Source organism: Sturnus vulgaris, chromosome 6 (assembly GCF_052056855.1).
Source record: "Sturnus vulgaris isolate bStuVul1 chromosome 6, bStuVul1.hap1, whole genome shotgun sequence".
In the NCBI taxonomy this organism is placed as follows: Eukaryota; Metazoa; Chordata; class Aves; order Passeriformes; family Sturnidae; genus Sturnus; species Sturnus vulgaris.
In genome coordinates, this window is record NC_142248.1 from 24,823,650 (window position 1) to 24,850,823 (window position 27,174).

A 27,174-nucleotide genomic window follows, 5' to 3' on the forward strand; every position below is an offset into this window, starting at 1 on the left:
AGAAAAAAAAATGAAAGAGAATCTCAAGATTTTACAGTATAATTTGAAAATGTGTAAGTAATTAGTAGAAAATCGTAACATTCTTTGCAATGCCTAATTATATTAATACATTGTCTGGTGCTTTTGTTGAGTGCATTTACCAAACACAGATAATCAACTTGGATCAGATTGTTAAGGGTTGTTAGGAGCAGTTGCTGGCTTCACCAGATTTTCTTAAAGCAACTAGTGCTCTCTCCCTATACGTGCCCTTAGAGACAATATTTTCCAAGGGGTCTTACAATTCCTGGTTTCACCACATTCCATTTGAACATCATATGATTCACTGGAATTACAGGATAAGAAAACTGATACTAGCCTAAAATGCTTATCAATGGATCTCCAATAGCACTGTCAAAACAAAGATTGGAATCCAGTTGTAAACTGAAATTTCAAAACTCTGCTCAATGAAAATACAGGCTTACACACTATATAAGGAATTCAAAAGAGAAGGAGAGTTGAAATCAACTATTACACACTATAATTAGGCCAGTTTTAGAGCCACTAATAAAATGAACCCAATATAAATATGCAAAAAGTAAAATCAAAACATGGCAAAGGTAAGTTCAAGTTTTCAAACCTTTGCATAGATAACAAACTATGAAATACAGCATACTAAATATATAGAAACTACAGTCAGTTCAGCTCCTGAGCTGCTTCTTGGAATAAGAAATGGTATGAGAATAAGTACCACACTTGCTCCTCTTATTTTCATCCTCTTTTCTAGTAACGCCTCAGGGAAACAGGAAACTAGACTATTTTGCTTTTCATGCATTTCAATGAAACCAATCTTTGCTTGAAAATACTGGCAATAAATTAAAATGTAACACTATATAGAAATTACCTTATAACTAAAACATCAGAGAAATACTGAAAAGCACTTTTAAATATACAGATTACAGCATTTTCATGTAATGCAATTAAAATACATTCAATAAGAATTCACTGAAAGAAAAAAAATGAGTTACAGATTATGGAACTGAAAGAAAAAAATCTGAGTTACAGATTATGAACTTGAATCAAAATTTGCACAGTTCTTTAGTGCTCATTATCACATATAAGATTAGCCCACTGTTAAGCAGTTTATATCCACCTCTAAACTTTGGCAACACAAAATGGCAACATCATTTTTATCCCTACTACTGTGCTTGGGGGAATCACACAAAAATACAAGCGTCAACAGTCATATAAAGTAAGATTACTGCATTTAGTAGACATTACCTGGTTTACCACCTCAAAGTAAAGTGCAAGTGTTGTAGTAGGATTAAGACCACAAATCTTCCACTGACAAGTACCTCCTGTTCCAATTTCCTGTAGAAAGATTTTGTAATACTTTTATAAACCAGAAACATTTCCTGGTTTGTGAAATACAGCATCTAGCCATTACAGGTCACTGTTTGCAACTACTCTCACGCTCTCTCCCTGCTCACTCTGTCACCTTCTCACACAAACACTCCTGCAAAGCAACTGCAGTGCTGGATGTAGGAATAATGCAAAAAAAGAGACTGTTGTTTTTAAATAACTAATACATTAGAAAGACCAGGCGCCGGCATTAAAAAAAGACTTAAAAGTAAGTCAGAAAAAGGAAAAGGTACCAGACTTTGCTTAAGCAGAGGCAAAAAGCACATGCAAGTGGAATTCCTGTAAGGTGCAGAAGTGAAACTTTATGTAATAGCTTACACACTATATTTTACTTAATTACAGTCTCTAGTAACTAACAAGGTTAACTGTACACAGATAGCAATGTATTTCAACTGACATTTCCTTTTTGGCATCAAAGCAATAAATATCCAGCAAAATCAATTAAAGTAATCCATCATCCATAATGGACACAAGGAAACCAAAGAAAACATTTAAGGGAAACTATGCTGGCAATATTGTCACTGTGCCTGTATTCACTTGAAAGTATTATGGCTAGAGGAACTGTCCAGTTACCACTGAAATGAGCTGCATGCACTCTCATTCATATTCAAATTTTGATTCAGATAAGTTCAACAAGAAGGGGTTTGGAATAGAAATTAAACATGACATGACTGCAAAGCAACAGACGATGTCACAACTGAATTTCCTATTACCTCCCATGAAATAGAAATGTAGCTTAAATAACGAGATGTAGGGATTTAAACTTTTATTATAACATATACAATCCCTTCAGGCAATGAAATGAGAAAAATCTGTGCCAGATCACCAAGAAGAAGAATGCTGGTTATATTGAAATTTTTATATTCACAAAGATACAATCATAAATACACGGAAAATTTAAGAAATAAAAAGGCTTGATTAAAGTGGGCCATTTGTGAGCATTTTCATACTGGGAAGTGCTCTATTATGCAGATTGTTAGGAACGAACGTGAGACTTCCTCAAAAAAAAAAAAAGACACTTTGGTCACTTGCAGGAATTGGTTCTTCATTGGTAATCAAAAGTTAGTAATATTATCTAATAACAAAGTAAGTGATGATTTAAGTCTAATATAATTTAAAGGTGTTACTTCAGGAGCCTACAATAGCTGGATCTTTCAATCAATTCATTAAATGTGCACTTGGTGAAACACCTACAGAAATGGGAAGACAGAGTTCAGATAAAAGGGATGTTTCCAAAGTCGTGTCCGCCTGTTCTGTCAATTCTTTTTAAAAAACATATTTTTATGGTTCACTTTGGATAAAAGGACACAGCTCTGATTTTAACAATAAAGTATGCTAACTCACTTTCTACTTAGTTTCTGCTACATCATCATACAACTTTTACATAATAATTTTAAAGCAAGCAAATGGACAAATCTAAATCAGTAACAAGGGATCTGCAAGGTCTAATACAATTGAATCTGTCCTAGTAATGAATGTGAGCTTGCATATATTTACTTTAAAATCAGTAAAAAGTGAACACTTTGTTCCATTTGTGGAAGTTTTAGCCTCTCTTCAAATCCAGTAATCTTAAATCTTGTTTTTCCACAGTAGGACATTACCTTCATTTTCAGCAGTTTACTTACATTTTCTGAGACACAAGGTCCCTTGGAGTTGAGAGAGACACAGGGTCCAATCGCTCCAGAAATCTTTACTTCTCTTGAAGTCTTCGTATTTCAAATAAAAATATACATTAACATGCCATGCTAAAGAATTCAGTCTCATTTTATCATTAGATAATTAAAACCTCAAGGCATATTACGTTACTGATACCTTTAGGAAGGGTTATAATAATGCTTCATACATTTAGAGACACTATTCACATGCTCAGTTTCTACACTTAATTATGATTGTTTGCTATACCAATTAGTGTATCTTAACAGCATGAACATAAAACATGGAGAAAAGCTGCTTGATTTATAAACATGGGAGCCTATAAAGTATACAGAGTAATGTTTCCTTTCTCATGAAAGGATTAAAATATTCAAAGGTAATATTAAAATTGAAGACTAATAAAATAAGCCTACACACATCTGATAAGGAATTTTTACTCTATGTCCTAAACGTATTTAGCTAAAATCAAGATGCAGTTATTTACATTCTTCCAAAGTCATTTTCCTCTTTGAAGTGATCTGTACATCCCTCTAGAACTGGGGCTCTCTTTTTACATTTTCTGGGATCTTTCAACATAACTTACATTAACATGTATATGAAAAATGGAAGGTTCAACTATTTGTCCTAGTAGTAAAAATTTAACCAAATTCACCAAAAATGAAAATAGTCTCATATTCTTCTACAATACGAGATTGTAATATTTTTCAAGAAACATCAAGGAAGGCAGCACCTGAACCTACAGCATATTCAGCTCTAAGTTTCTCACAATGGTGGAGGTAAAAAGCAACATTGTTAAAATGCCAGAATGGATTCTGATAAGCATGGAAAATGAAAGAAAATTTGTCCCCGACTACATAGAGAAACTCACCTACCTAAAACCAAGAAACCACTGATACCAAAATCTAAGCTCCCAGCATTGTGAGTTTCTAATAGAAACATTTATTTTGCTTTAGTCTCTCTTTTAGCTGCCACTGAATGCAAGGTGAGAAGAAACTATCATTATATCTAACTCACATTTACAGAATCTCAGAACTGCAGAAAGATAGCTAGGACTATGGACAGCTTTATACAGGCCAAACTTAATACATATGTTTAGCATGTTCCTAAAAATTCCTTAAAAGGGCAAAGATTCCACAGTTTGTAACCATCCTATTCCATTGTTTCACTAACAGACTACATTTTTATATGCTTACCTTTATTTCTAATGTGCCACCAAATCCCATTTTAAATTGTCCTTGCATATCTTTAGTGAATACTCTCTGAAAAGTTTGCTTGAATAATGATGTATTGAAAGAGTCTCCCATGACCATGTAGCCTCTAGACAATAACAAAACCCATGAGTTAAAAAAGATTATTTATAAAGCTCATACTTATTAAAGACTAAAACTAAAAACAATTCACTGTGAGACATATTTTTACCTTCTTAAAATAGACTAATGTTAAATTAGTATTTTGCTACAATGTTAAGGATGAAAGTTTTAAGTGAGCTTCTTGCCCTATGCATCTTAAGGTCATTACATTATGTAACAAAATTGTTCACTGGGAAAATATTGTACTGGACTTTCAACACTAAGGATGTCTCAAGATCCTATCATACAAAGTCAGTTTATTTCTAATATTTATTAGAACTATAGTATTTTGTATAGTTCATTCGTTATTTCAGGGTTAAATCTATGCACAAGAAGCATAATTCATTTTTATGCTTAGCAGCATTCCGTGGATATTCCGTGATGACAACTGCTGTCACTTGTTATGAAATATCATACCCTGCCTTTAGGAAATAGTAATGGGAGATACTACTTTCAGTCATCAAAAATGTTAATTCAAACCTTCTAGTAAAAAATAGGTCAAACATTACACCCAAAAGAAGTTTCCAGATGAATACTCAAAAATGGAAGAAAATAAACATTGATACAATAAGAAATTCCTTCATGTATGCAGAATGTAACCAAAACCAAAATAGAAGAGCTGTAGGAGAAATAAACAAACTATACCTTAAGGTGACAGAAATAGGGTGAGTCACAGGAGCAGACAGAAAGAGCAAAACAGTATAAACAAAAACACAACTTGAGTTTGATGCAGGAAAAGGAGTAGGTGTCAAATATGCAGATACGATCAAATTTAAACATAAATATCCCGAACAGTGAAAGCTCCCAAGTTAAGGCTACATGCACAGCTCTGAAGAGAAGCAGTGATTAGCATGGCCAAACTGCCCTGAAACTCAAGAACTGTACCTGATAGTCATCTAAAGCACTAGCTGAACCTATAAGCAACAATATATAAAAGAATGGCATAAACAAGACTGTAAAAAATAACAGAAGGTTTTGTACCACTCTTAAAAACAAGAAAAATAAGGACAGGTTCTTGTTTTAATGAAACCTGTCACTTACACAGATACACATGGAAAACAGCAACAGTGTATCTGATAAATTGTCCGTTTAAAAGATACCCATGTTATTCAAGCCTCAAAAAGATCACATTAAGAGAAAACAGCAAACCCACTCCTGACTAAACCCAAAGTTGTGGTGACAAATCTGCCAGAGGCCAAGCTATTCCAAAATTCTAGTGCAAATGTAACCATCACAGTTTATCAGTGTGGTTTTTTTAAATAGTAGAACATTTTTTGCAAGTGCTTCCTGTTAAACAATTTTTAACTGCATCTTCATACACTGCTAAAAAACAAATAGACACATACCCAGTGTAGTTGGGACAACACTTCATCTCCAGTAGACCAGTCTGATCCAATGCACATGCATATATGTCAATAACATGACCATTCGTTGCAGCTCGATTGGCCAGGGCTTCAAAATGCTAAATCCAAGATGAAAATACAGTTCATAGCAATTTACAACATGAACTCTCCTCGTCTTCACATTACATCCTAAACTCACAAATTTTTTCTAAAACAACATTTTCAGATGCTATTCACATAGAAGTATATTTTTCCTAAAGTTAATAAGACTGGAATTTTCAATACTTGGGTTTTTTTTTTTCTGATCAGCTGAGTCTGACTCCCACTAAAGAGAACAGTGGTTGCTATTTAAACTAGAAAATGAGTTTGATCTTCTTTCTTTTAAACTTTGCATTTAGTACTAGATCCAGCACAGAACTGAAATTACTATTCTAATCTCAAGTGCCTACAATAAGAGGTACCTGCAACTGAGCTAATTGTTTGAGCTCCCATTATAATCAGTCAAGATGAATTCAACAGGTTTTGGATGCTGTTCACCAAGCCAAATGTATTTTTAAATTAAATTAGAAATTACTAAACTCTACAGCCTAATCCTTCCCTAACTACAGAGTTTTAAGCACTTGTCTTAGAAGCACCAGCCTTACAACACTAGATACACCATCTGGTTACACAAATTTTTTCTGAATTAAACCAGAGAAACACTCCAAAGAACTTTAACGTGAGCTAGACAAGTCCTAACTCAATATACTGAAATTTCTGAAGAAATTCTTGAGACATATTGCTATTCAGAGCCAGATAAACAAAACCACCCAATTCCCACCCTCTTCATACATTTACTGTTACTAACAGCATCTTACAGTGCCCAGCAATTTAAATGTTTACTTACTGGGAGCATGTATGAAATCCCATGATCATCTCTTACCTTAGTACCCTTTTTAACATATTTTGCATTGTCTTTTTCGATGTCATGCCATGATCTTATTGGTAACTTCAATTCATCCCCTACAACCATGCCAGGGCCCTGCGTAGCTGGTCCTCCAATGAACATCATGATGCGTGCACCAGTATTAGGGAAAGTGCACTGCAGGAAATAAATGACAAATAAAACCACTGGGTTTTGCTACAAACTGAACAAAAGAAATAGATAAGTAAGTATTTATCACACTGATAGGACTGTAACAATAACTGCATTTTTTCAGTCCCAGAAGTTAAATCTGCCAGTAATTCACTCTCAATTTAGCCTTGTTAAAATATGCAAATGTCTACGGAATTCTATGCATGTAAGGGATGGTATCAATCAGAATCATCCTACAAATCTAATACACATCTATTAGTAAGGTTTTTACATATTGATTGTGGCAGCTTTTCTGCATGAAAACTACCTACATTTGGCACAGCTGTAGTTAAAGCTTTTACCTCAAGGAGTCCAACAGCTATAGATAGGGCCACTCCAGAGGACCGTAAGGGTCGTTTTCCTTGTGGAACAGGCCAAGGATCCCGTTGCAGTTCACCCAAAAGATCAGTAAGATTCATATCAATCTTCTGCACTGGTTGCAAAAACCTGGAAACAAATACATGGAAGTAGTTTAGATTTAAATCATTAAATAAAACATTTATCAATTGCTCACTAGCAAGAGATTAGACATATATTTGAGATGTCTAACTCTAAATTCTGGTCTGAATTCAGACCAGTGTCTCTGCTTCATGAAAATAAAGCAGTTTGGAGCTACTACATACACACTCAGCTTAAGTTAAGAAGTTCAGCAAGAGCTTGCAAAACTGAAACCTGCAGACTCTGAGATATCTCCACTATCAAGAAAGAACCCCACCCAGTCAAAAGAACAGCACAGGTGATGACCTATCAATTTCAAAAAGAAACACGTTTCCTTACTTCAGTGACAAGCAAAGATCAGGAGAAAAAATTAACATGGTAATTTCATGCTGCTACAAGCATTCTACATATACAGCTAATTTTTGGAGGGCAGAGACAGCAAAAGTGTATTTTTAAAATTTCATAAATTTCTTCTATGTCACAGTGAACTACACAGGAAAATCAAACACCAGCCTGCAATTTCCAAATGCGAGACCAAAAGGGAGGGAAGAGGAATAGAAGAGGGAGAAAAAGAGAAGGCACAACTGGATATCCGCATAAGGGGCACTAAAGCATCTATTAACACTTTCCAGCACACCAATCAACAGAAGCATCATAATTATTTATGTATCTATAACATGTCTCTCAGAGCACTTCCAAAAATCATCCAGATAATACTATTATTACTCACTGAGTCAATTCTTCCCAGTACAAACTGAAGGAAAGAACATTCTACTAGTAAATTTGTGCCTCACCAAGAAGTTTGGCTGTCAGTTTACTGTTTTAATGGTCATAAAACCTAGGTTTTCCACTACATCAGTGGAGTCAAGATACATGTTTAAGACATTTAAAGTAGATTACCTGTTAGAAGGTGGTGGCTGCTGCGCTTGAGGACCCCGACCAACTTGTGCAACAGCTACTTTTGTAAGTCCCAGCATTTCCTGTAGTCAAATAAGATTTTATTATAAAAATTGTTTACAGACTACTTCATCATTAGCACCTTAAGGATTTCTCTTTGTTTGCTTCTGTTCTTTACCTGAAGCTGTTTTGCAGAGAGGTCCTTTGTTCCTCTGAAGACATAACTTTTGGAAATTCCTTCACAGCCAAGCTCATGAACTTGCACCATTCGGCCAAAGGTAATGAGACCTACTAATGCCGTTGGTGGCAGGAGACTAAGGGACATTTGCATGGATTCCTTCAGAGCCTGCAAGTCCTCATCTTCCATGCATGTATCCACAACATAAAGAAATATCAATGGCATCTGAGGACCACGCTTTGAGAAACAAAATTAGAATTGTAAGAAAAAAAAGTCTTGCAATATTTAAAGGATCAAAAATGAACAAGTAAGCTACATCTTGTGAAAGTTTTAATTTTAATCATACCAGTAAAGGCAATGTTCCATCTAACTTAACTCTTTCTCAATTAGTAATCCGGATTCAGAACAAAACCCCTACCAAAGTCAACTCTGTACAAAAAGAAAATGCTTACTACAGAAGAAAAGAAAAAATCCTCTCAGGATATCAGGTAGTTTTGAAGAATTAGCCAATTATATACATCTTTTAATATACAATGAGCTTTTATTGCTCCAAGTGAACATAATAGTCATAAAGCTATTCACAATTATAAAATATTCTAGCCTAATGACAGTCCACAACATTTCACCTCCTAATATTACTGTAGAGGTCATCAATACTTTTTATTCTATCTAAACTAATTTTGCTGTACTATGAGCAAACATATCATATACTTTGCATTACAGGAGTTGGCAAAAATTACAGATTCTGTTCAGTATTCATTCTTCTTTTCATTAAAATTTGTAAGACTTCAGTGAGGATTCAGATTATGATTTGCCTCACTGAGGTCTTACAAATTTTAATCCTCAAAAATTAATTTGGAGGTTAAAAATCTGCAGTTGCAAATGTCTGCAATTTAGAGATCTGGGTCCATTTTTTATTTCTATTCAAGTAACCTCTATCCTGAAAAAGGATGAATATTAAAATTCAAATACCTGAATTGAGTATGTATTAGATGCTGTCTCTAAACTAGACAGCACTAGAACTAACTATTCATCATTCAAATAAAAACGTGAATTCAAATAATTAATGAGAGGTGAATGAACAGTCAAATCTGAACTGAAATTACTTCAGTGAGAAACAGAGGTAAGCAGCCTCCTGACACAAACACAAATTAAACTCGTTGTAAAGAAATAGACCTAATAGAAATATCACCTTTAGAGGAGAACTCTCCTTTTTTTAATAAACCAGACTTATCAGCCATCCTAATGCTCTTATGTTTTCCTTTTCCAACTGATGACATCAATATTCAATCTACTAACAAGCACATAAATACTCACAGTCACTAAAATAGAACGAAGAAGTAAAATAGAAATTCATTCTTTTTGTATATTGCAAAGCAACAGATGTTCAATATTCTATTTAATGATTTTACCTGTACTACATATTCAATGCTGGAGAACTGAGGCAAAAGTTCAGCTGGCTGATTCATTTCAGATATACCAGCATAAGTAGGAGGAAACTGCAAATAAAAACACAGAAATTAAATATAAATTAAAGATTAACACTTCCACAAAGGAAAAAAAAAAACAGACTTTTTTCAACAGATATTCACTATTGCTGTTATGAAAAAAATCTCAATGCTATGTCAGAAGATACAATTGCACACTCCTGCTCTTGCTGTCAATTTCAGTTTGGAACTAGAATTTGAAAAATCAAGGTTTTCATTTCACCTTGTAAAAATATCTTCCATATGCTGAATGTTTCATTTTCTTACCTGGTTTCTCTGGTAACAAAAGTTGCAAGCCCAGAGTTTTGCTCGATAATCCACTTGGCTATAAAAATACAACAGAAGAAGTTTATATAGCATGAAAAATTAATTTTCCTCCACTGTTCCTAGAACACACACCTTTAAAACTTTAAAAAAACACCCTGACTTTGAAAAAGCTTCTAATATAGTTTCTCCTAAATACCCACATTACAAACTGAAAACTAGTGGAGCTTTACACAGATGTATCAGGTAAATTATTGTGTTTAGGGAGAAAGAATTGCCTTCAAGAAAAATGTGCAAATAAGAAATTTAAAAATACAGACTCAGCACCTTTATTAGAGCCCTTCTCCATGGTTTTAACAAATCTTTTTAATTCTCCCTACTTTTGAAGCTTTTCATCTTTTTCTGTCTCTATCTATTAGCTGTCAGAGTGTCAGACTAGCCTGAATATATATTATGTCCTAAAAAAAGATGACAGCTATCTCTATAACAACATTGCTTCCAAATGATGGGTCTACCTCCTTTTGTCTACATTTTTATTAGTATTCAGACAGTTAAAATAAAAAATGCAAATTCTATTTTCATGCCACAAAGATATCTTAAAGTCCTAATCACATCTTAAAGGAAAGTCACCTCAATAGTTCTCAATGTACACTTCCTGCTATTGTATCTTCTCCTGTCTACAAGAGCAAAAATCTTTTCTAAATATCATTAAATCTTCAGGGAAGTTCCAGCATACTGTAAATAAAACACAAATCTATTACTATCTAATTATCTTTACCAGTAATATGGGCTGCAAATTACCTAGCCCAAAGTGCCACACAGGCTTCTAAAGTCTCCTCAGATTGAGTCTCTAACCACCCTTTCAGGGGAAAAAAACCCAGTCATTATTTGCACATACAACACAGGAAAAATGTACACAGTTCACTGTAATGCTGGCATCTGTCTGACCTTTAACAACTTTGTCTTTTCATTGTTTTTCTTCCAGCCCTCAATAAAAGATAATGCTTCTGAAAAGGTTAACTTCAACTAAGTATGACTCCCAGTATAACCAGCCACTGCTGGTTAATACTGAAACACAATTTTACATCTGCTTTGAAGCTGTCTTTTCTCCCAGGCAAGGAGAAGTCATTCATAACATTAAATTCTTACAGGTTCTCTGACATCATGTCTAATCTCTATCAATTAGGACTCTTCCCACGCCTATCAAACTCCAACCCAGAAATCATTCTGCTTCTTTTCCATACTACTGTGACAGGAATGACAAATGAAACATCTCCTCTGCTTCCAACCCAAACTTACCCATGACTAGTCCACAGCCATTTGAGCTTGTACCAGTATCATCCTTAAGCTTAAACAGCTTTCTACCCTCTTTCATGCCTACTTCTGATGTTTTCTATCTTCTTCTGTTTTGGTCAACTGAAACAGATAACCTGCTTTGGTCCATAAATGAACTAATGTCAGCAATAAATGCAGTTTATTTCACTGGGAAATTAAACTATATCAGGGTCCAACAGTTCAAAAGATACAGTATTGTAACTTTTTTACTCAAGTCATTTTCTAGAGGCAAAATGCAAGAGTATACTAACTCCCAAGATGTATAGTTGCAGAAAAATAACACACCTAATCAATACCAAGTACATTGAAACTACTTATTAAGTGAAAGCTGTTTTCAGTAAATATGTTACATATGCAAATCTATGTGCAGAACCTTCTAAGGCCTGTAAGTCTGTGCTGCATAATGATGTGAGGAGTACCTGAACTTCCATATGCCAGATCTTTCCCATAGTTTAGCTAGCACTGTCCTCAAGATTCTAAGGCAAAGTACTGGAACAATAACATGCATTAAGTTTACCATAAGGGATTCAGAACAGCTCGGCACGTGGTCCTACTGCACAACACTGGCTCATACTGAATAGGAGGCAAGTCTGGCCGTTCCTTCAGTGGGGTGAAGAGGGCAGCCACCGGGACTACCATTCTTGTAGCTTCAAGACGACTTGAAGGCCAAACATTCCAGCTGAATCTAACTCCATCTCTGTCCTCATTCTGCTGGATAAATTCCAGGAAGGTTGTCATGATCAACTTCTCTCCTTAACACTAAAATAAAAAGATAACCATCAGCAGAATGTTGATATGCAAAGACTTTTAACTACTAAATGGTGAATGCATGTAATGACAGGCACATATTCAAATACTGTAACTGAGTTACAGTCAATAAAACACTGAGAAGAGCTTCTTAAATCCTAAAAGCAACATGCAGGATTCTAAGGGGAAACAAAATTCTGCTGCATAAAAATTTTTAAGAGTTTCTAACCATATTTTTGCTATCTTATGATGCAGTCTACATGCAAACATAAAGGAATAACAACATGACATTCCACAAGAGTACCTTCCTATAGCAACGCCAGGAAGTAACTCTGTAAGAAAGACAAGTGTCATATTCCAAATACATTATGTACCACGAAGCACTTTTAAACAATTCTTTGAATTCAAATTTGCCAGTTTGGCCATTGACTTAAGGCTTTCAAAATGTTCTGCTATGATTATTTAGAAGTTGGAGGACTGGGGACATCGTAAAAGCTCAACAGGTATCTGTGAACATCTGATAAAGTCAGCAAAGAACACTCCCTCCCTCCAATCCCAAACTCCTCAGCTATATACACACTGTTGCTGACTATCTGCTGCATGCTACACAGTACCTTTTATAGTACACATAGCACAGGTTTTTCCAGGAACTAGGATATCTAAACTCGCACTGCCTAATAATTAAGGATTTACTGTAAAAGCCTACATGAACCACCTAAGAGGAAGCAGAAATACTTCTACATCTCAATTGACACTGTACAAAGTTAATGAACAGCTATTAGAAATGCTGGAACCCTCCTAAATTGGAATTTACATCAGGAATTCTCCCAAGCACACTGACATTCATTCTTAGTTCTTACATACATAACAGAAGACTCACAGAAACTCAATTTATCAAAACTTACTTCTAGCTATCAAAATTACAATAGCATTGCACCTTTAGTTACTATGACAGTTAAAACCTTTTCAAGTTATTTTAAATTATAGCCTAACTTAATGCTTTTATTCTGATCATAATTTTTAAATAAACAGATAAAATACATAAAACAAAGGGAAGTGCCGCATTTCACAGTTAATATCCTTCTTAGGAAATAATCAACTGCCAAAATTTTAATGGGCACGTCTTACTGATATTAGGAGCAAAGCTACTCCTATCTAAACACATCATGGCAATTACAACACAGGGAGCATGAGGGACTTTGTACATAAGAGCATTTCCACCATTGCTTTTACTCAAATTGCTGCAAAGCCATTGATCAGGGGACAAAACAGAGCAAAGGAGAGAATATTTGGAAGTTGTAACTACTACTGAGAAATCAGAGACAGAAATTAGCTAAGAAAGGAAAGAACAGCCTGGCATTTGAAGGGGATATAGAACTTAAGAAATTTTTCTCCTAATAAATCAAAATCCATTCATGTTTTGTAAGCAAGTTAAAGGAACATTATCTCTGAAAAATGGGATATTAATGCAAGAATCTGCACAATGCAACTATCTCCACTACAACAAACCGAGTAATCTCTCCATTTAAAAATTATTTCCTGAGAAGACAGAAAATTGCAACTAAAGTCTATTTCAGCCATTCACTGGCAGCAGCTATAGACTCACCAAATCCAGCTCCAAACGCTGCAACGTGTCACACTTTCTGTCCTGGACTTCAAAGTGTTTTCTCCACATTTTACTCTAGCTACGTTTAAAATGGCTGTACATGGATATTACTTTTACCACTCGGTTATTGCTCCTTAAAGGGCAATGTTCAAATACCAGTGTGCAGTGACTAATCACGTGCACATAGATACATAAACGATTTGTTGGATTTACTGAGTTAAATGCTGTTATTTTCTATTAAGTGTGGATTTCCTATTTGGAAGGCAAAAGTATATACAAGAATAATCCAGGTCTCTTCCACCTTTTCTTCTATCCTCTTCTTCCTTTTCAAGAGCCAATAATGCTAAGCTATTTCATCATTCATCAAGTGGGCAACTCTTGGTCTGGCAAGTTAAATTTAGTACCATTGTTACAGCTGAGCAGACACATTTTCTGATAGGAGTGGAGATGTATTGCATTACACAAGAACAGCAAACCCTCCTGGCCTACAGGCTACACACCAGATTTCGGACACCTGAATGCCACAAAATACACACTACCCTCCTCAGAAAATCTCAGAAAAAGAATTTTCAGAACAGCTGAACAGCAACAGTTTCCACCTTGGGGTGTCACTGCTTTGCTGCAGATTCGGATATCCAGAAAAAAAACGAAGTTCTTTCTGACTTGCTTCCTCCCTTCCACTGCTAAGGCTGAATGCACCTTGCAACCCTGCACCATGACAATCTCAACTGTGTGTTACAAAAGAAGCCAAACTTGAATTGCATTGAGAGTCACTGGTTGACTATCAGCATCTTTCAACGTTTACAGATCACAGATAAGTATGCCCCAAAACAGAATATCCCCGAAATAATATCCCCTAATCCTTGCACACATATACCAACAAAATCAAAACATTTTTCTCTACAGCATTGTAAGAGTTCCAGCATAGACAGACCGAAAGCACATGGTGCTATGAGAGATTAACTACCACTAAATGAGTCCAGTTCACTGCACGCTTTTCTTACAACACACCTATTCTCTCAGTTTATTACGCACCAATAATCTGGTAAAAGAGGCTAATAATAAACCCTTAATTAATTTGTAATGCCCAAATCACATACCAGATACAAACCTATTTCAGTTCCAAGGAGTAACTAAAATACATGAGCGGAATGGTTTAAATAAGCAAGCTGCTGCCATTTTCACCACTCAAACACAGCCATCCTCCAAATCTGCTCTCCCAGACCTCTCACTGAAAACTTTTTTGCTTTTAAACAACCACGGTATGTGATAACCCACCTAAATTTTAAAAAAATCAACACATAATCAAAGGCAGCAGGGTCTGCGTTTCCTTTAGCTTTACCTACAACGCAAGGCACCCCCGTCAGAAGCACAGCTACATAGGTAGAGCAGAGCTCCGGAACCAGGAGCTCCGTAGGCGCTGCCGGAGAGCGCCGCCCTTTTACCCCCGGCCGCGGAAAGGCCGAGCCGCGCCGGCCCTACCCGAGTGCCGGCAGCCCCGGCCGAGCTAGGGGCTGCTGGGGCCGCTCGCCCATCCCTGACCCGGCGGGCACTCCCCGCCGCACGGGAAGGGCGCTGCTTGCCCAGCCCCGGCCCAGGAGGCCGCGGGCGGTGCCGACCAGCGGTGGCGGTAGCCCCAGACCCTCGGGCCTGGGGGCAGAGAGCAGTTTCGGGCACCCGGAGATCCCCCACTGCCACGGAGGGGATACGGGGAGCTCCCACCACTCTCGCTCCAGGCCCGGCAGCCGTGCGGGGCCCCGCGGCCCGTGGTGCCCGCCGTGGCCCCCAGCACAGGGAGCGGGGCTGCCGCCTCTCCTCCCCGCGGCGTCCCAGCTCCGCCAGCTCGGGCTCCCGGCGCCCTGCGCTGCCCCCTCAGCGCTGCCCTGCCCGCTCACCCGCGTCCCGGCCGCCGCCGCTGCTCCCGCTGCGCTCGCTGTCCCCGCCCGCTGGCTCGCAGCCGCCGCGGCGCTGCCGACGCATCAACATGGCTGATGGGAGAGTCCGCGCCACGTCAAGGGGCAGAGAGCGGGGGCGGGCTGAGCTCCGCCGCTCCCCCGCCCCGGGGCAGCCCCCGGGCATGCCCGGCCAGCGCAGCGGGGCCGGCCTCAGCTGTGCCGCAGCTCGGGCTGTCACTTCGCCGCCTTGACAGCTCCTGCTCGCATGTCTGCTCGCTGCCCTGTTCGGCTTTCTTCTGAAGGTCGGTCGTCTGCATCCATTCAGGAAAAAAGGGCATCCCGACCACCGGGGGCAGTTTTGCCTTCTCTCCCCTCCGGCAGCGCTCAGCTGCCCCGTGCTGCGCCTGTGCCCGGGTACCGGGGCTGCCTGCGGCCCCGCCGGTGGCTGCGCTGCTCTGCCCGCCGCTGCTCTATCCGGCACGGAATTTCTCGGGATCGAAACAGCCGGGCTTCCGGGAGTCCTTGAGCTCACCCTGCTTGTTCCCATCTTCCACCATGTGTACTTATGGCAACTTTTTTATCTGGAAGATTGTTTACATGTTTCTTCTGAGTGCCTGGGGGAAAAAAATACTGAAATTATATGCCTGGGGGTTTTAGCCTGAAACAATCCTTTATCTCGTCTTTAGAAATATTTAATACGTTTACTATCTACAGTAACTATCACATAGCCATTACTACATGTGTTTGTTAGTGTGGTCAACTTCTTATCCCCAAACCCAAGTTATAGTGACTCTTCAGTTTCAGGAATTGTTTTTAACAAACCTGTCATGAAAGGCTGGAACAGAACCTCTGTTTTTCCTGAGATGTCTTAGTGCAACTAATCCAGACATGGGGAAGGACTGAAAAACATTCTGCTGACTGACTACCATACCCTCCCTCCTTCATTGCAATTCGGAAAACATTCTGTGACCACCACGCAAATACAAATGACTAAAACAACCAAATCCTCTTTTCATATATGTCAAATGTGATTATTATAGATATTTTTTTTTTGCCATTACTTTCTGCAGTATGGTTTACCAGTCCTCTTCAGTGTAAAAGCAGGAACAGGTAAATAACAGCAGAATTTACGGGAGGGATTTTAAATTTCCTCGTCCACAAATCTCACTGCCATTTGTAGGAGTACTAAGTAGGAGCTTGCCAATGACATGTAACATCCTCACTTTGAACTCAAAAGAAAAAAGAAAAAAAAGACCAACCTCAAAACCCCACAACAATGCGAGTTTCAAATAGATGCACATAAGTTGACTCAGTGTTGTAATTACAAAAGTATTCAAATACCTTCTGAAACATTTTCAGAAAATTACCTTAAAAAAGGGCAAGTCCCGAAGTCTAAACTGCAGGATGAACTCTATAAATAATAGAAAAAGAGGCAGCTGACATTTAAAGACACTCAAAGGGCAAGAAGGGAAAACAGGAAAGTATACTACTCTGAAAGTTCACTAGAAATAAAAGATATTCAGTATTTTCAATTAATCTTCAGCACAATTAAATTTCATTACATAATAACTCAATCCAATGCTCTAAACTTAAAGAAAAGTCTTGCAGCTGTTAACGACGGTGCGAACCACAGATAAAATCAAGGAGAAGGAAAAAAGTAGAAAATAGATATAAACACATTTATTCATAATATAAAAATATTTTGCTAGCTCCCTATATTCGTATCTAGAATGTAGATTGAAAGCATTTTAATTTTTCATATGCAGGATTTATGTGTTACTTTTTTTTTTTTTTTAAGCCAACCAGACATATCCATTAATGCAGCTCACCCTTTCTTTGCAAAAGTACTCTTCCTTAATACCTAAGTAGCTGAGGAGAAATATGTACATTTCCAGTTTCATTTTCCTCTTTCTCCACTGAGTCATATTTGCTAGCCATTGCATCAGCATTGTTGGTAACACCTGTTAGGAACAATTTTATTACTTGTGGAAGACTGTCTGTAATAATTCAAAATATGTTGCTTTGTTTAAAAAGTATCAATGGAAAGGTCCAGAAAAAGTAATCTAAAGACAGAAAGTATATTTAAAGTGTATTTATATCTGTGAATTCTCTTTCTGTTCATAATTTTGGACTTTACAAGAAATAGGAAAAATAAGTTCTGAATATTACTAAAGTATTAGAAATTAACTTTATATAGCTGGACTCACCAAAGTTTTTGTCTTGATCATCAGTCAGCCTTTCCAGAGTTATCGCTGTAGGCTTAACTAAGCAGGTTTTATTTCTAGTGGTGACTGCAATTGTTGCATACTCAACTAGGACGTTAGATCCGGGTTTCAGAAATAAAACTCCCTGGTACACATAGGTGCTTTTGGAAACACCTTAAAACAAACAAAAGCCATGGAGAGGAGGAGTTAAGGTAGATGTTTATTTAGAACTACTGAAATACAGACTTGCAGGGGATCAAGAAAAAAAAATATTTTTTTAAAAATAACTTGTGTCAAAAGTATCTAAAACTGCTCTGAAATATTAGATCTAAATAGGCTTTGCATGCAGAAGTATCGGAAAGATAATATACTGGTTGACATTTTGTGTAACAGGAATTTCATAATACACAATGTAAATGATTACAGCACCATCCTTCCGCTTTTTATCTTACCTGGGAAACAATGCCCCTGTGCAAATGCTACCTTGCTTTCTAACATGTGGGTGCTCCCACATTATAGTCTTCAGAAAAACTCATAAAGCAACAACTCAGGCATTGACTCTTCCAGAATGGGAACTCTGTGTAAATTTATAATCATTAACTTTAATGTGACTTTATCCACAGATCTTAAAGCATTTCAAGGAAGGGACTAGTATTATGAATACTGGCTGTTCACAGGTAAAATAAGAGAGTACTAATGGGTGAGCTTTAAAGAACCTTTGGCAAAAACGACAGTGTATTGGAATAATGGCACAGGGCCTAATGAAAGAAGTTATTAAAGATTTACACCTGTTCACCACAAAACCAGGCCTAGTTTGATGGGCAGTGAACCGGCAAACCCGTTTCTGCCACTGCTGTTTGGCCATATTTCCTTTATTCCCCAGGCTAAGCGAGACGCCCCGGGCAGACGGCGGCACATCCCGGCGCAAGGCCGAGCGCGGCCGGCCGCCCGCGCGGCTCCGCGGGAACATCGCCGCTCTCGCGAGAGCAGCGGCAGCCGGGCGGGCTCTGCCGCCGGGGCGGCGCGGCCATGGAGCCGGGCATGGAGGAGCTGATGCCGCGGCTGCTGCCCGTGGGCGACTGTGACTTGGCCGAGGACTTCGACCCCACCGTGCCTCCCAGGACACCCCAGGAGTATCTGAAGCGCGTCCAGTGAGTGGCGGGGCGGATGGGCCGGGGCCGTCACCTTCCCGCGACAGCGGTGCGGCAGCCGGTGCTGCCCGGGCCGGGCTTCGTGATGGGACGCGCCAGGGCGGCCGTGCGGTGCTGCCCTTCGCGGGCACAGTCGGTGTTTTACACACCTGCAGGAGGGGCAGGTACTGATCTCTTCCCTCTCCTGACCGGCGACAGGACTCGAAGAAACGACATGAAGCCGTGCCAAGGGAGGTTTAGTCTGGGTGTCAGTAAAAGGTTCTTCACCCGCAGGGTGGTTGAGCACTGGAACAGCTCCCCAGGGCAGTGGTCACAGGACCAGGCCTGGCAGAGTCCGAGAAACATTTGGACAGCGCCCTCGGGCACAGGGTGTGATTTCTGGGCTGTCCTGTGAACGGAGTTGTACTCAATGATCTCGATTGGTCCCTCCATGATTTTATGAGTATTTCAAAGACATCCGGTATATATCGACCTGTTACAGGAAAGAAAAAATGCAGCCCACTTGATTCTATTTTGTAGGATTGAAGCAGCTCGATGTCCTGACGTGGTTGTGGCACAAATAGATCCCAGAAAATTGAAAAAGAAGCCGACAGTAAACATTTCAGTAAGTTTAAGAGCTTTTACACGTTTTGAGAGGGGGGGGGGAAGGGAGAAAGATATTACTATAATGATGTTTGTAGTAATTTGGGGGAATTATTGGCATAACTAAATAGCACTTCTAGATTCTAAAAGCATCACAGAATTAAATGTCTGTGTTTAAAGAAACCCCTACTCAACTGCTGGGTAACAGCAGTCTTTCTAACTCATTACATTTATAAACCCCATACTATTTGATACGCAGCACTGTTTTACTGTCCGAGGAAATCAAATGTTGCATTAAATTTTACAATTATTTAATCATAAAACCTGCATAAATTTTAGAAGAAAAATATATCCATACCTGTCTTTGGGTTTAAGTCTGTATCTAGCATAAGGGTAGTAAGTGCAGCTAAGCTTTACTAAAGTTAGACGACATTCTGGAACCACTTCTTTCCTTTTAGAAGGAATATTTTATTGGAACTTATTCTTACTCTTGAAGCTGATTTTTCTGTTGTGTTGCCCTGCCAGCTCGGTTTTTAAACTACTTTCAAATAGTTTGCCTTTCTCCAAAAACAGTGATGTAATCTAAGATTTCACTACTAGATTTCTCAAAAAAAGTTTCTAATACTGACATGACCTTGTAACTTCTGTAGCCATTCTCTTCATCTGTCTCATCGGTGTAGTGACATTCTTAAACACTTGTAGAAAGATTTTGCTTAATAACTTTTCAGTGCTAATCTTTAAATAGGTTATAGCTACTTAACTATTAGACTTAATTTCCTAGATGGTTTTATGTTCTTCTGTCTTCCTCAACCTACTGTCTTGACAGGTAGAATGCCTAAGATTGATAGTATCTATCCCAGATAAGGAAACAGCATCCTGTTTTTTATGAGCGGGGAGATTAAAGCAGAACAGTTGCTGAAAGGAAGACCATAAGAAATTCTTTGACAATGTATTTTGAACACTTAGTTTTCCTTCTTATATACATATAGGAAGAGTCAAACAAAAGATATTTTGTCTAAACCAAAATCTTAACACGCCCTTGGATATAGTAATGAAATTACCTTTCTTAGATGAAGATTTAAAGGATATTGTTTACCTGACAGTAAACATTTACTGATTATCTTGTTCTTAAGGATTCTTCTTATAAAGCTCTCTTTACATTATAATTATTGCCAGTGTTTTCTCAGATTTCTGGGTGTCAGCCTGCTCCTGAGGGATACTCTCCAACACTCAAGTGGCAGCAGCAGCAAGTGGCCAACTTCTCAGCTGTTCGTCAGGTACAAGATCGTCTGTGAGGGGTCTAGATAGAACATATCTGTGCTTTACATGGGATAACTTTATAGCTAGTAGAGAAATGTTATGATTTTGTAGCAGGATAGGTGTTTATAGGCAAGTGTTTTAAGTTCTTGAAAGCTAATTGAACATATACGGTGTGGCTTTTAAACCTCTGATAAAATTCTTGAGAGTCACATTTAAGAAATTCTCCTTCAACAAAAATATCATTAAATGATATGGCATAGCTGAGAATGGAAACCCCTATGATGTTATGCAGTTATATTAAAACATAGTGCTTGCAGGAAATGTTCTGTAGAACTTTACATAAACTAAGAACCAAGTGGATTCTAACCCATCAGGAGTTTCATAAAGTCCATTTAGGAACCTGTTGACAGATGTGGCAACCCATTATGAGGATAAATACTGATTTGGTAAAACATATTTGTAAGGTTATAGAGTTAGCACAGGCTTTAATCTTTCTGGATACATTTGCACCCTGCTTGAAATAATACAAGAACAGAAAATTAAGCAGTCTCAAAGAGTAAAGGTTCTAAGTTCAGCTAAGCTTTACTAAAGTTTTAAACTGAAGGAGGGTTGATTTAGTTTAAGTATAAGGAAGAATTTTTTTACAGTGAGGGTGGTAAACCACTGGCACAGGCTGCCTAGAGAGGGATGGATGCCCCATCCCTCAGAACACTAATGGTCAGGTTGGATGCAGCTCTAAGCCTGATCTAAATGAAGATGTCCCTGCCCATGGAAGAGGGGTTGGACTAGATGTCCTGTAAAGGTCCCTTCCAACCTAAATCTATGATTCTACTATTCTATATGCACAGTTCAAACAGGGTGAAATGGAAAATATAATAAAGATGTAGGTAGAGGTCATTTGCGACTCCAGTGCTGCAGACAGCATGTTTACAGAGCATTTATGCTGCATTGTAGGAGAACCTCAAGTACTGAGGTGTGACCAGCTAGGAGCTGCTCTAGCACTGAACTCTGCATGAGCTCACATACTGTGTTTCTGTCAGGGACGAAAGTTTAGTGAAGGAGGAGATCTGTACTACTGCATCTGCATTGTAAACAGTATCTGAGCTACCCCTGTTTCTGCAAGGGATCACATTGCATCCTGTATATTAGGCATAATCTAAGGTTTTAGCAGAACTAAGAAGAATGACATCTAAAGGCTTATTCACTATATAGGTATTTCTTTTATGCTCAAATCAATCCTCTCCTCATCTATACCAGAATTAACTGAAATACGAGACTATCCTAAAAAGTACTTAAAACCAAAAATGAGCATCAGAATTCACTTGTTCAACTACTGCATCAGCTGCTGTCACTTAGAGAGGTTTTAGTGGTCTTTTACAGCTACAGTGACAATTGGAGTGAGAGACAAATTTCTTCTGCTACAGAACATTTACAGCTCTCTACAAGTAACTGTTAAGCAGGCCAATTTGTTTTACACAGGATTCCTGCCAGGTAGAAGATATGTGCTAAGAAACCACACTTGCCTTCTTTCAAACAATTCTGTAGGCCTCTGAGACAGATACAGACCACTGTTGGAAACAGCATATTGGCTTTCTGTGTGCTCTTGGATTAAATCAAAGTGGCTTTTTTCTTAAGATTGTTCTAACAAGAAAAGTCTGGAAGACTATTTAAGCTTACTACCTTAGCTTAACCTTATGTAATAGACTTCAAAATGCCTTCAGCTTTAACATTACTTCGAAAAACCCAGGATGAACATCTTAATTACATTTCTGCTAAGAGGCATGGGAGATATTTAGCCAGTTGTGCTGACTATATATCTACTGATTTATACAAAGTCATAAAATATACTTTTCATACATTTTAAGAATAATGAAGAGCCCTTGTGGCTAGGATAAAATAGCTGCAGAGTCAAATTGAGATTTGACTTTGTTTTAATTACTCAGAGCCTGAACAAGCACAGGAATCACTGGCGGTCACAACATTTGGACAGCAATGTTACTATGGTGAGTAGAATTCATAACAACGCTCTGTGGTTTGTTTTCCCAGTTATTGAATCCACAGTTAATCTTGCTTTATAGTTGCATGCAACAATTTATGTGTATTATCAAGTCTTTTCTCTAGTATCTTTGAGATAACAGTATTACATAGTTTTCATTTATTTTTATTTACTTCAGCCAAAATCAGAGGATGAAGAAGGCTGGAAGAAGTTCTGTCTCGGTGAAAGAGTGTACTCAGAAATAGAGGCACTGCCTGATAATGAAAATTTAGGAATTGATTACATGAAGGTGAGCATAGGACTTCTATTTAATTTTCAGCAGCTGTTTTCTAGACTAACTGCCAGAAACAATCCTACTGTTTATTACCACTTTGTGCCAAATAGAAAGTAGACTCTGGTGAGCCCAGAAAGTTCCAGTGTTCTGAGACTTGTTTCATAAAAACATTCTTTTTATGCAGAAACTAAGTGAAGCAGAAAATAAGTCTGTGTCTTCAGTCAAAATTTGAAGAGTTCCTTCATCTCTTATCAGCTAAAGTCATTACTTTGTTCTCACTGAACCGAATGGAAGTTTTCTTCATAGTCTGCTTTAGTATTTTGTTGCATAGTGATATATGGTTACCCTCCTTATATGTGATACCCTACAACCATGTTCTTTACTGCATCATTTAAAAAAACCAAAACTTTAACAAGTAACAGTAGAAGCAAGGTGCTCTGATACTTCACTGGACCTTCTTGAAGATACTTTTAAAATAAATTTTAAAGCTCAGAACAGACTTTGAAGTCACAAGTGTCTGAACATCAAATTAAAACGGCAGTATGTTCTAAATTAGAACAAAAATGTTTGTGATAGTGTTTGCATTTTCCAACTTTTTTTCAGGTGGGCTTTCCCCCTTTGCTAAGTATTGTAAGTAGGATGAATCAGGTAAGCTTACCTCTTAGAATCATATAGTTACATTGCCTAAATTATCATTGTTTCTCATGTTCTGTTGCAGAAGGTTCATCTATTTTTCTTTGCCTAGAGTAGGCAGTTGTTCTCATTTAGTGTTTTAAGTGCAGTCCTTCAATTTGATTATGAACTTTGATGTACATTGTAAAGCTAGAAGAATCACACTTATCTTGCCTTTACTACATTTCCCACTTGCCACCATTACACACAACCGACCAGTCAGTCAGTGTGATGCTTCTTTCCTAATCTGTAGCTACTTATCCATAACTTTTTGTTAAAACAGAAAATTACTTCATTTCATATAAAGTTCTTCCCAAAAAGTGGTACTTTAACACTTACTTTACCCTTACATGTAACTTCAACCTGGAATAAATAATGTGGAGTAGAAATACGTTTTATATAATAAAATATTTCGGGCAGAAAAGCAGCAAAACAAAATGTTGCAGATACTATATCGTCTCTTTCTGTTCCTCTTTTGAAGGCAACAGTGACCAGTGTCTTAGAATACCTGATAAGCTGGTTTGGAGAGAAAAAATTTACTCCAGAACTGGTAATTTTTGATTTATTCTACTTGCACATGAATGCATTAAACAAACAATAAATTGTTTGCAATTTTCTATTAAATTATTTTAATTTTCTAAAGAGTTCTCTAGATGGTTGTATCATATTGTTACTTTCAAAACTTTCTTCATATTTAAATGAGTATTTACATTTGTTTTTGGAAGGCTAAAATTATAAAACGTAACAGATACAGACATAAAAAGTACTGTACCAAACTCCCTCCCCTTTGTATCACTCGCCCCACTAACTTAAGCCACTAGGCTTGATGAGTATCAAGGTTTAGAGAGTTTACAGTAGCTTTGGTTCTGTCAGGGTGCTGCACACTATTTACCAACAACTCCAGTTTAGTTTGGAGGTGCATTACAGTGTGCTGGCAAAGACACATTTAATCTTTCTACATGCAGCACAGACCAGAAAGCTAAGCTGCATTCATGTGGCGACAAATCAAACCAAAGAACTCCTGATTATATATGGCTATATTGCCATGGAGCTTGGCCACAACTAGACTGACCAGCTGTGTAATGGCACCGTATCTACAGAAGACCTTGGTGGATGCATCTCATCTCCTTCAGTACCACAAAGCAAAAGAGTAATTAAAAATTACATGATGCTTAGCATAATTTCACTATTTTTTTCAGTGACTTGAAGACATTCCACATTCTGTCCTTTCCTATAGAAGACTGTTTCCTTTTTAACCAGTATGTTTGTTGCAGAGAATGTGCACATTGACTTTTAGGTTAGGTCCCAGAATGAAGGCTACTAGACACTGTGATTAAATTATAAAGTTAGACTGGTATGAGAAATTAAATTTGTAAGAATGCAGTAGAATTCAGCGATGTAAAACTCAAAGGACATATTTTCGCAGTGGTGCAAATCTTAAAGCAGATCTAACCACTGATTCCACAAAGATCTGAGTTCACACATTCAGTCTTCAGGAATATTTTTCACAGATTGTGACGTTAAAAATTAATAGCCAAGTAATAATGTTTAGATATTACTAAAATAATCAGCTGTAATAATTTATATCTTTGCCAGCGTACAAAAAAAATGCCAGGAAACCCAGAAGCAGTGCTCACAAGAATCTTATCTACAGACACAGAACTGTCTACCATGAAGTGTCTAATGTGGTTTTCAAAATTCAATTACAGGATATAGCACTTGAATGCAGTTTTGTTTTGAGAGCGACACTTCAGTCCTGCTCTATATAACATGAATTGCTTGAATCTTCAAGGAAATGCTCAGAATTAAAACTCTGTTATTTGAATCCTCACAGGGTAGGTGGCTTTATGCTCTGTTGGCATGCCTTGAAAAACCTTTGCTACCTGAAGCTCACTCCCTTATTCGACAGCTGGCAAGGCGATGTTCAGAAGTCAGGGCACTGGAGGTAAGATTTAATATAACTGTGCAGAGGACTTGGTGAAGGAAGATTTTTTTCAGAAGTTTTAATAATTAATTTTTCATGTCCTAAGTTTGCTTGAGAATGAAGGGAAAAAATACACATAACATGGCATGTAACAGCTTCTCTATTTGACACAGTTAATAAAAGAGTTGTAATATTTATCTGTTTTCCAGGAGAGCAAGAATGAAGAACAAATATCAGCTCTGAACTTGATCATCTGCTTAGTTAGCAGGTAATGCAATTTATACACCTAAACCAGTAATGTATGTCCAACATAAATGTCTGATTATTTGCACTAACCTAAATCCTTTTAAAAGTCAAAGTCAATAAAAGTACCCTGGGCAAATGCAGCAAATATACTTAGCTAAAAGAATTTAAGATGTATCTAAGAGCAAAGTAAGCCTACTCCTTTCTTCAGATGAGCCCCCTGATCCAGGAAGCCATAATTATGATAGCAACACTCAAAGATGAGCTAGAAAGCAATAGGTTGGAGAACCTGAAGTAAGGAATACGTTGCATTGGATGTTTCTTACCATATTCCACTTCATTCCTAGGTACTTCGATCAACGTGACCTGGCTGATGAGCCTTCCTAGGCTGTTTTGAGAACATCCAGTATTTTGCATTGCCACAGTACAAACAGCATTATCAGAGTTAACAGCAAAGACACTGCATTGTTCAGACCTGAAGTATTACACAATCCCTTCAGAACACCCTCACACAATGCATTTGGGACAACTCTGAATAACTTCAGCTGATTTTTAGCTGAGATTGTCAGTGTCTCCAATACCATCTTCGTAAAGTGGTAATAACTGAAGTGTCCTGCATCATCTCTCAAGCTCCTGTCTTTGTGAACTACATTGTTGGTTAGAAATTTCTACGATCTGAGTAATCCATGGACACTGCTATTAGGTGAAGTCTGAGGTTACATGACAAATTATTCTTTTTCTAACAGACTTACTGAGGACTTTTTAAATAAAACTAAAGAATTTTAAAGACTGTTCTTAAACATTGTGGGTTTTCTCACTCCATATTATTTAACAGCAGCCTTACTATAGAAATATACAGTTAGGGCTGAATGTGTTTTTTCGAGTTTTGGTGCCTGAGCTCTACCACTACTTAGCAGTTCAACCAGAGCCAGCACGTTACTGAAACAATTGTTTCAGTAAAACGTAAACAGTACTACTTCTTGAGTAGTACATTACAGAAGAAAACCATAGCTAGCAATTAAAAACAATTACATTAATACTGATTTTATGCACAACAAGGTGGAATAAATTTCCTTTGGCCAGTATAGACGACCTTAGGCATAAATCATTCTGACTCAAGGAACAGCTGCTAATTTTAGGGACAGGAGAAACTAATGAACTATG

General features: G+C 37.8%; 2 protein-coding genes across 3 annotated transcripts in view; one reads left to right on the top strand and one right to left on the bottom strand.

Annotated features, from left to right (window-relative positions):
* SEC23A (SEC23 homolog A, COPII component) overlaps positions 1-15,822 on the bottom strand; it is a 28,519-nt gene extending 12,697 nt beyond the window's left edge. Inside the window, exons 1-13 of one of the 2 annotated variants that reach the window (XM_088167313.1) lie at positions 15,705-15,795; positions 12,508-12,535; positions 11,974-12,215; positions 10,125-10,182; positions 9,783-9,869; positions 8,371-8,607; positions 8,196-8,275; positions 7,160-7,304; positions 6,666-6,824; positions 5,747-5,862; positions 4,245-4,368; positions 3,024-3,104; positions 1,258-1,347 (exon numbers count right to left, since the gene is read on the bottom strand). In XM_088167313.1, the coding sequence (XP_088023439.1) occupies positions 1,258-1,347; positions 3,024-3,104; positions 4,245-4,368; positions 5,747-5,862; positions 6,666-6,824; positions 7,160-7,304; positions 8,196-8,275; positions 8,371-8,607; positions 9,783-9,869; positions 10,125-10,182; positions 11,974-12,194 (1,398 nt within the window). In that variant the 5' untranslated portion in view covers positions 12,195-12,215; positions 12,508-12,535; positions 15,705-15,795. Of the gene's footprint in view, positions 1-1,257; positions 1,348-3,023; positions 3,105-4,244; positions 4,369-5,746; positions 5,863-6,665; positions 6,825-7,159; positions 7,305-8,195; positions 8,276-8,370; positions 8,608-9,782; positions 9,870-10,124; positions 10,183-11,973; positions 12,216-12,507; positions 12,536-15,704 lie in introns of both variants that reach the window. The other variant, XM_014890629.2, reaches the window with a different exon arrangement.
* Positions 15,823-18,876: 3,054 nt separating this feature from the next.
* On the top strand, positions 18,877-26,810 carry GEMIN2 (gem nuclear organelle associated protein 2). Its single transcript, XM_014890600.2, has 10 exons — positions 18,877-19,059; positions 19,579-19,663; positions 20,829-20,918; positions 22,845-22,904; positions 23,076-23,186; positions 23,775-23,819; positions 24,325-24,393; positions 25,678-25,788; positions 25,977-26,035; positions 26,358-26,810. Exons 1-10 carry the CDS (start codon positions 18,938-18,940, stop codon positions 26,395-26,397), a joined length of 792 nt encoding a protein of 263 aa, XP_014746086.1. The 5' UTR covers positions 18,877-18,937; the 3' UTR covers positions 26,398-26,810.
* Positions 26,811-27,174: the final 364 nt, after the last annotated feature.

Coding starts and splice junctions, on each gene's coding strand:
- GEMIN2 (XM_014890600.2), top strand. CDS start 18,938: ATGGAGCCGGGCATGGAGGAGCTGATGCCGCGGCTGCTGCCCGTGGGC. Junction 19,060..19,578: donor GAGTATCTGAAGCGCGTCCA/GTGAGTGGCGGG, acceptor TCTATTTTGTAG/GATTGAAGCAGCTCGATGTC. Junction 23,187..23,774: donor TAGGAATTGATTACATGAAG/GTGAGCATAGGA, acceptor ACTTTTTTTCAG/GTGGGCTTTCCCCCTTTGCT.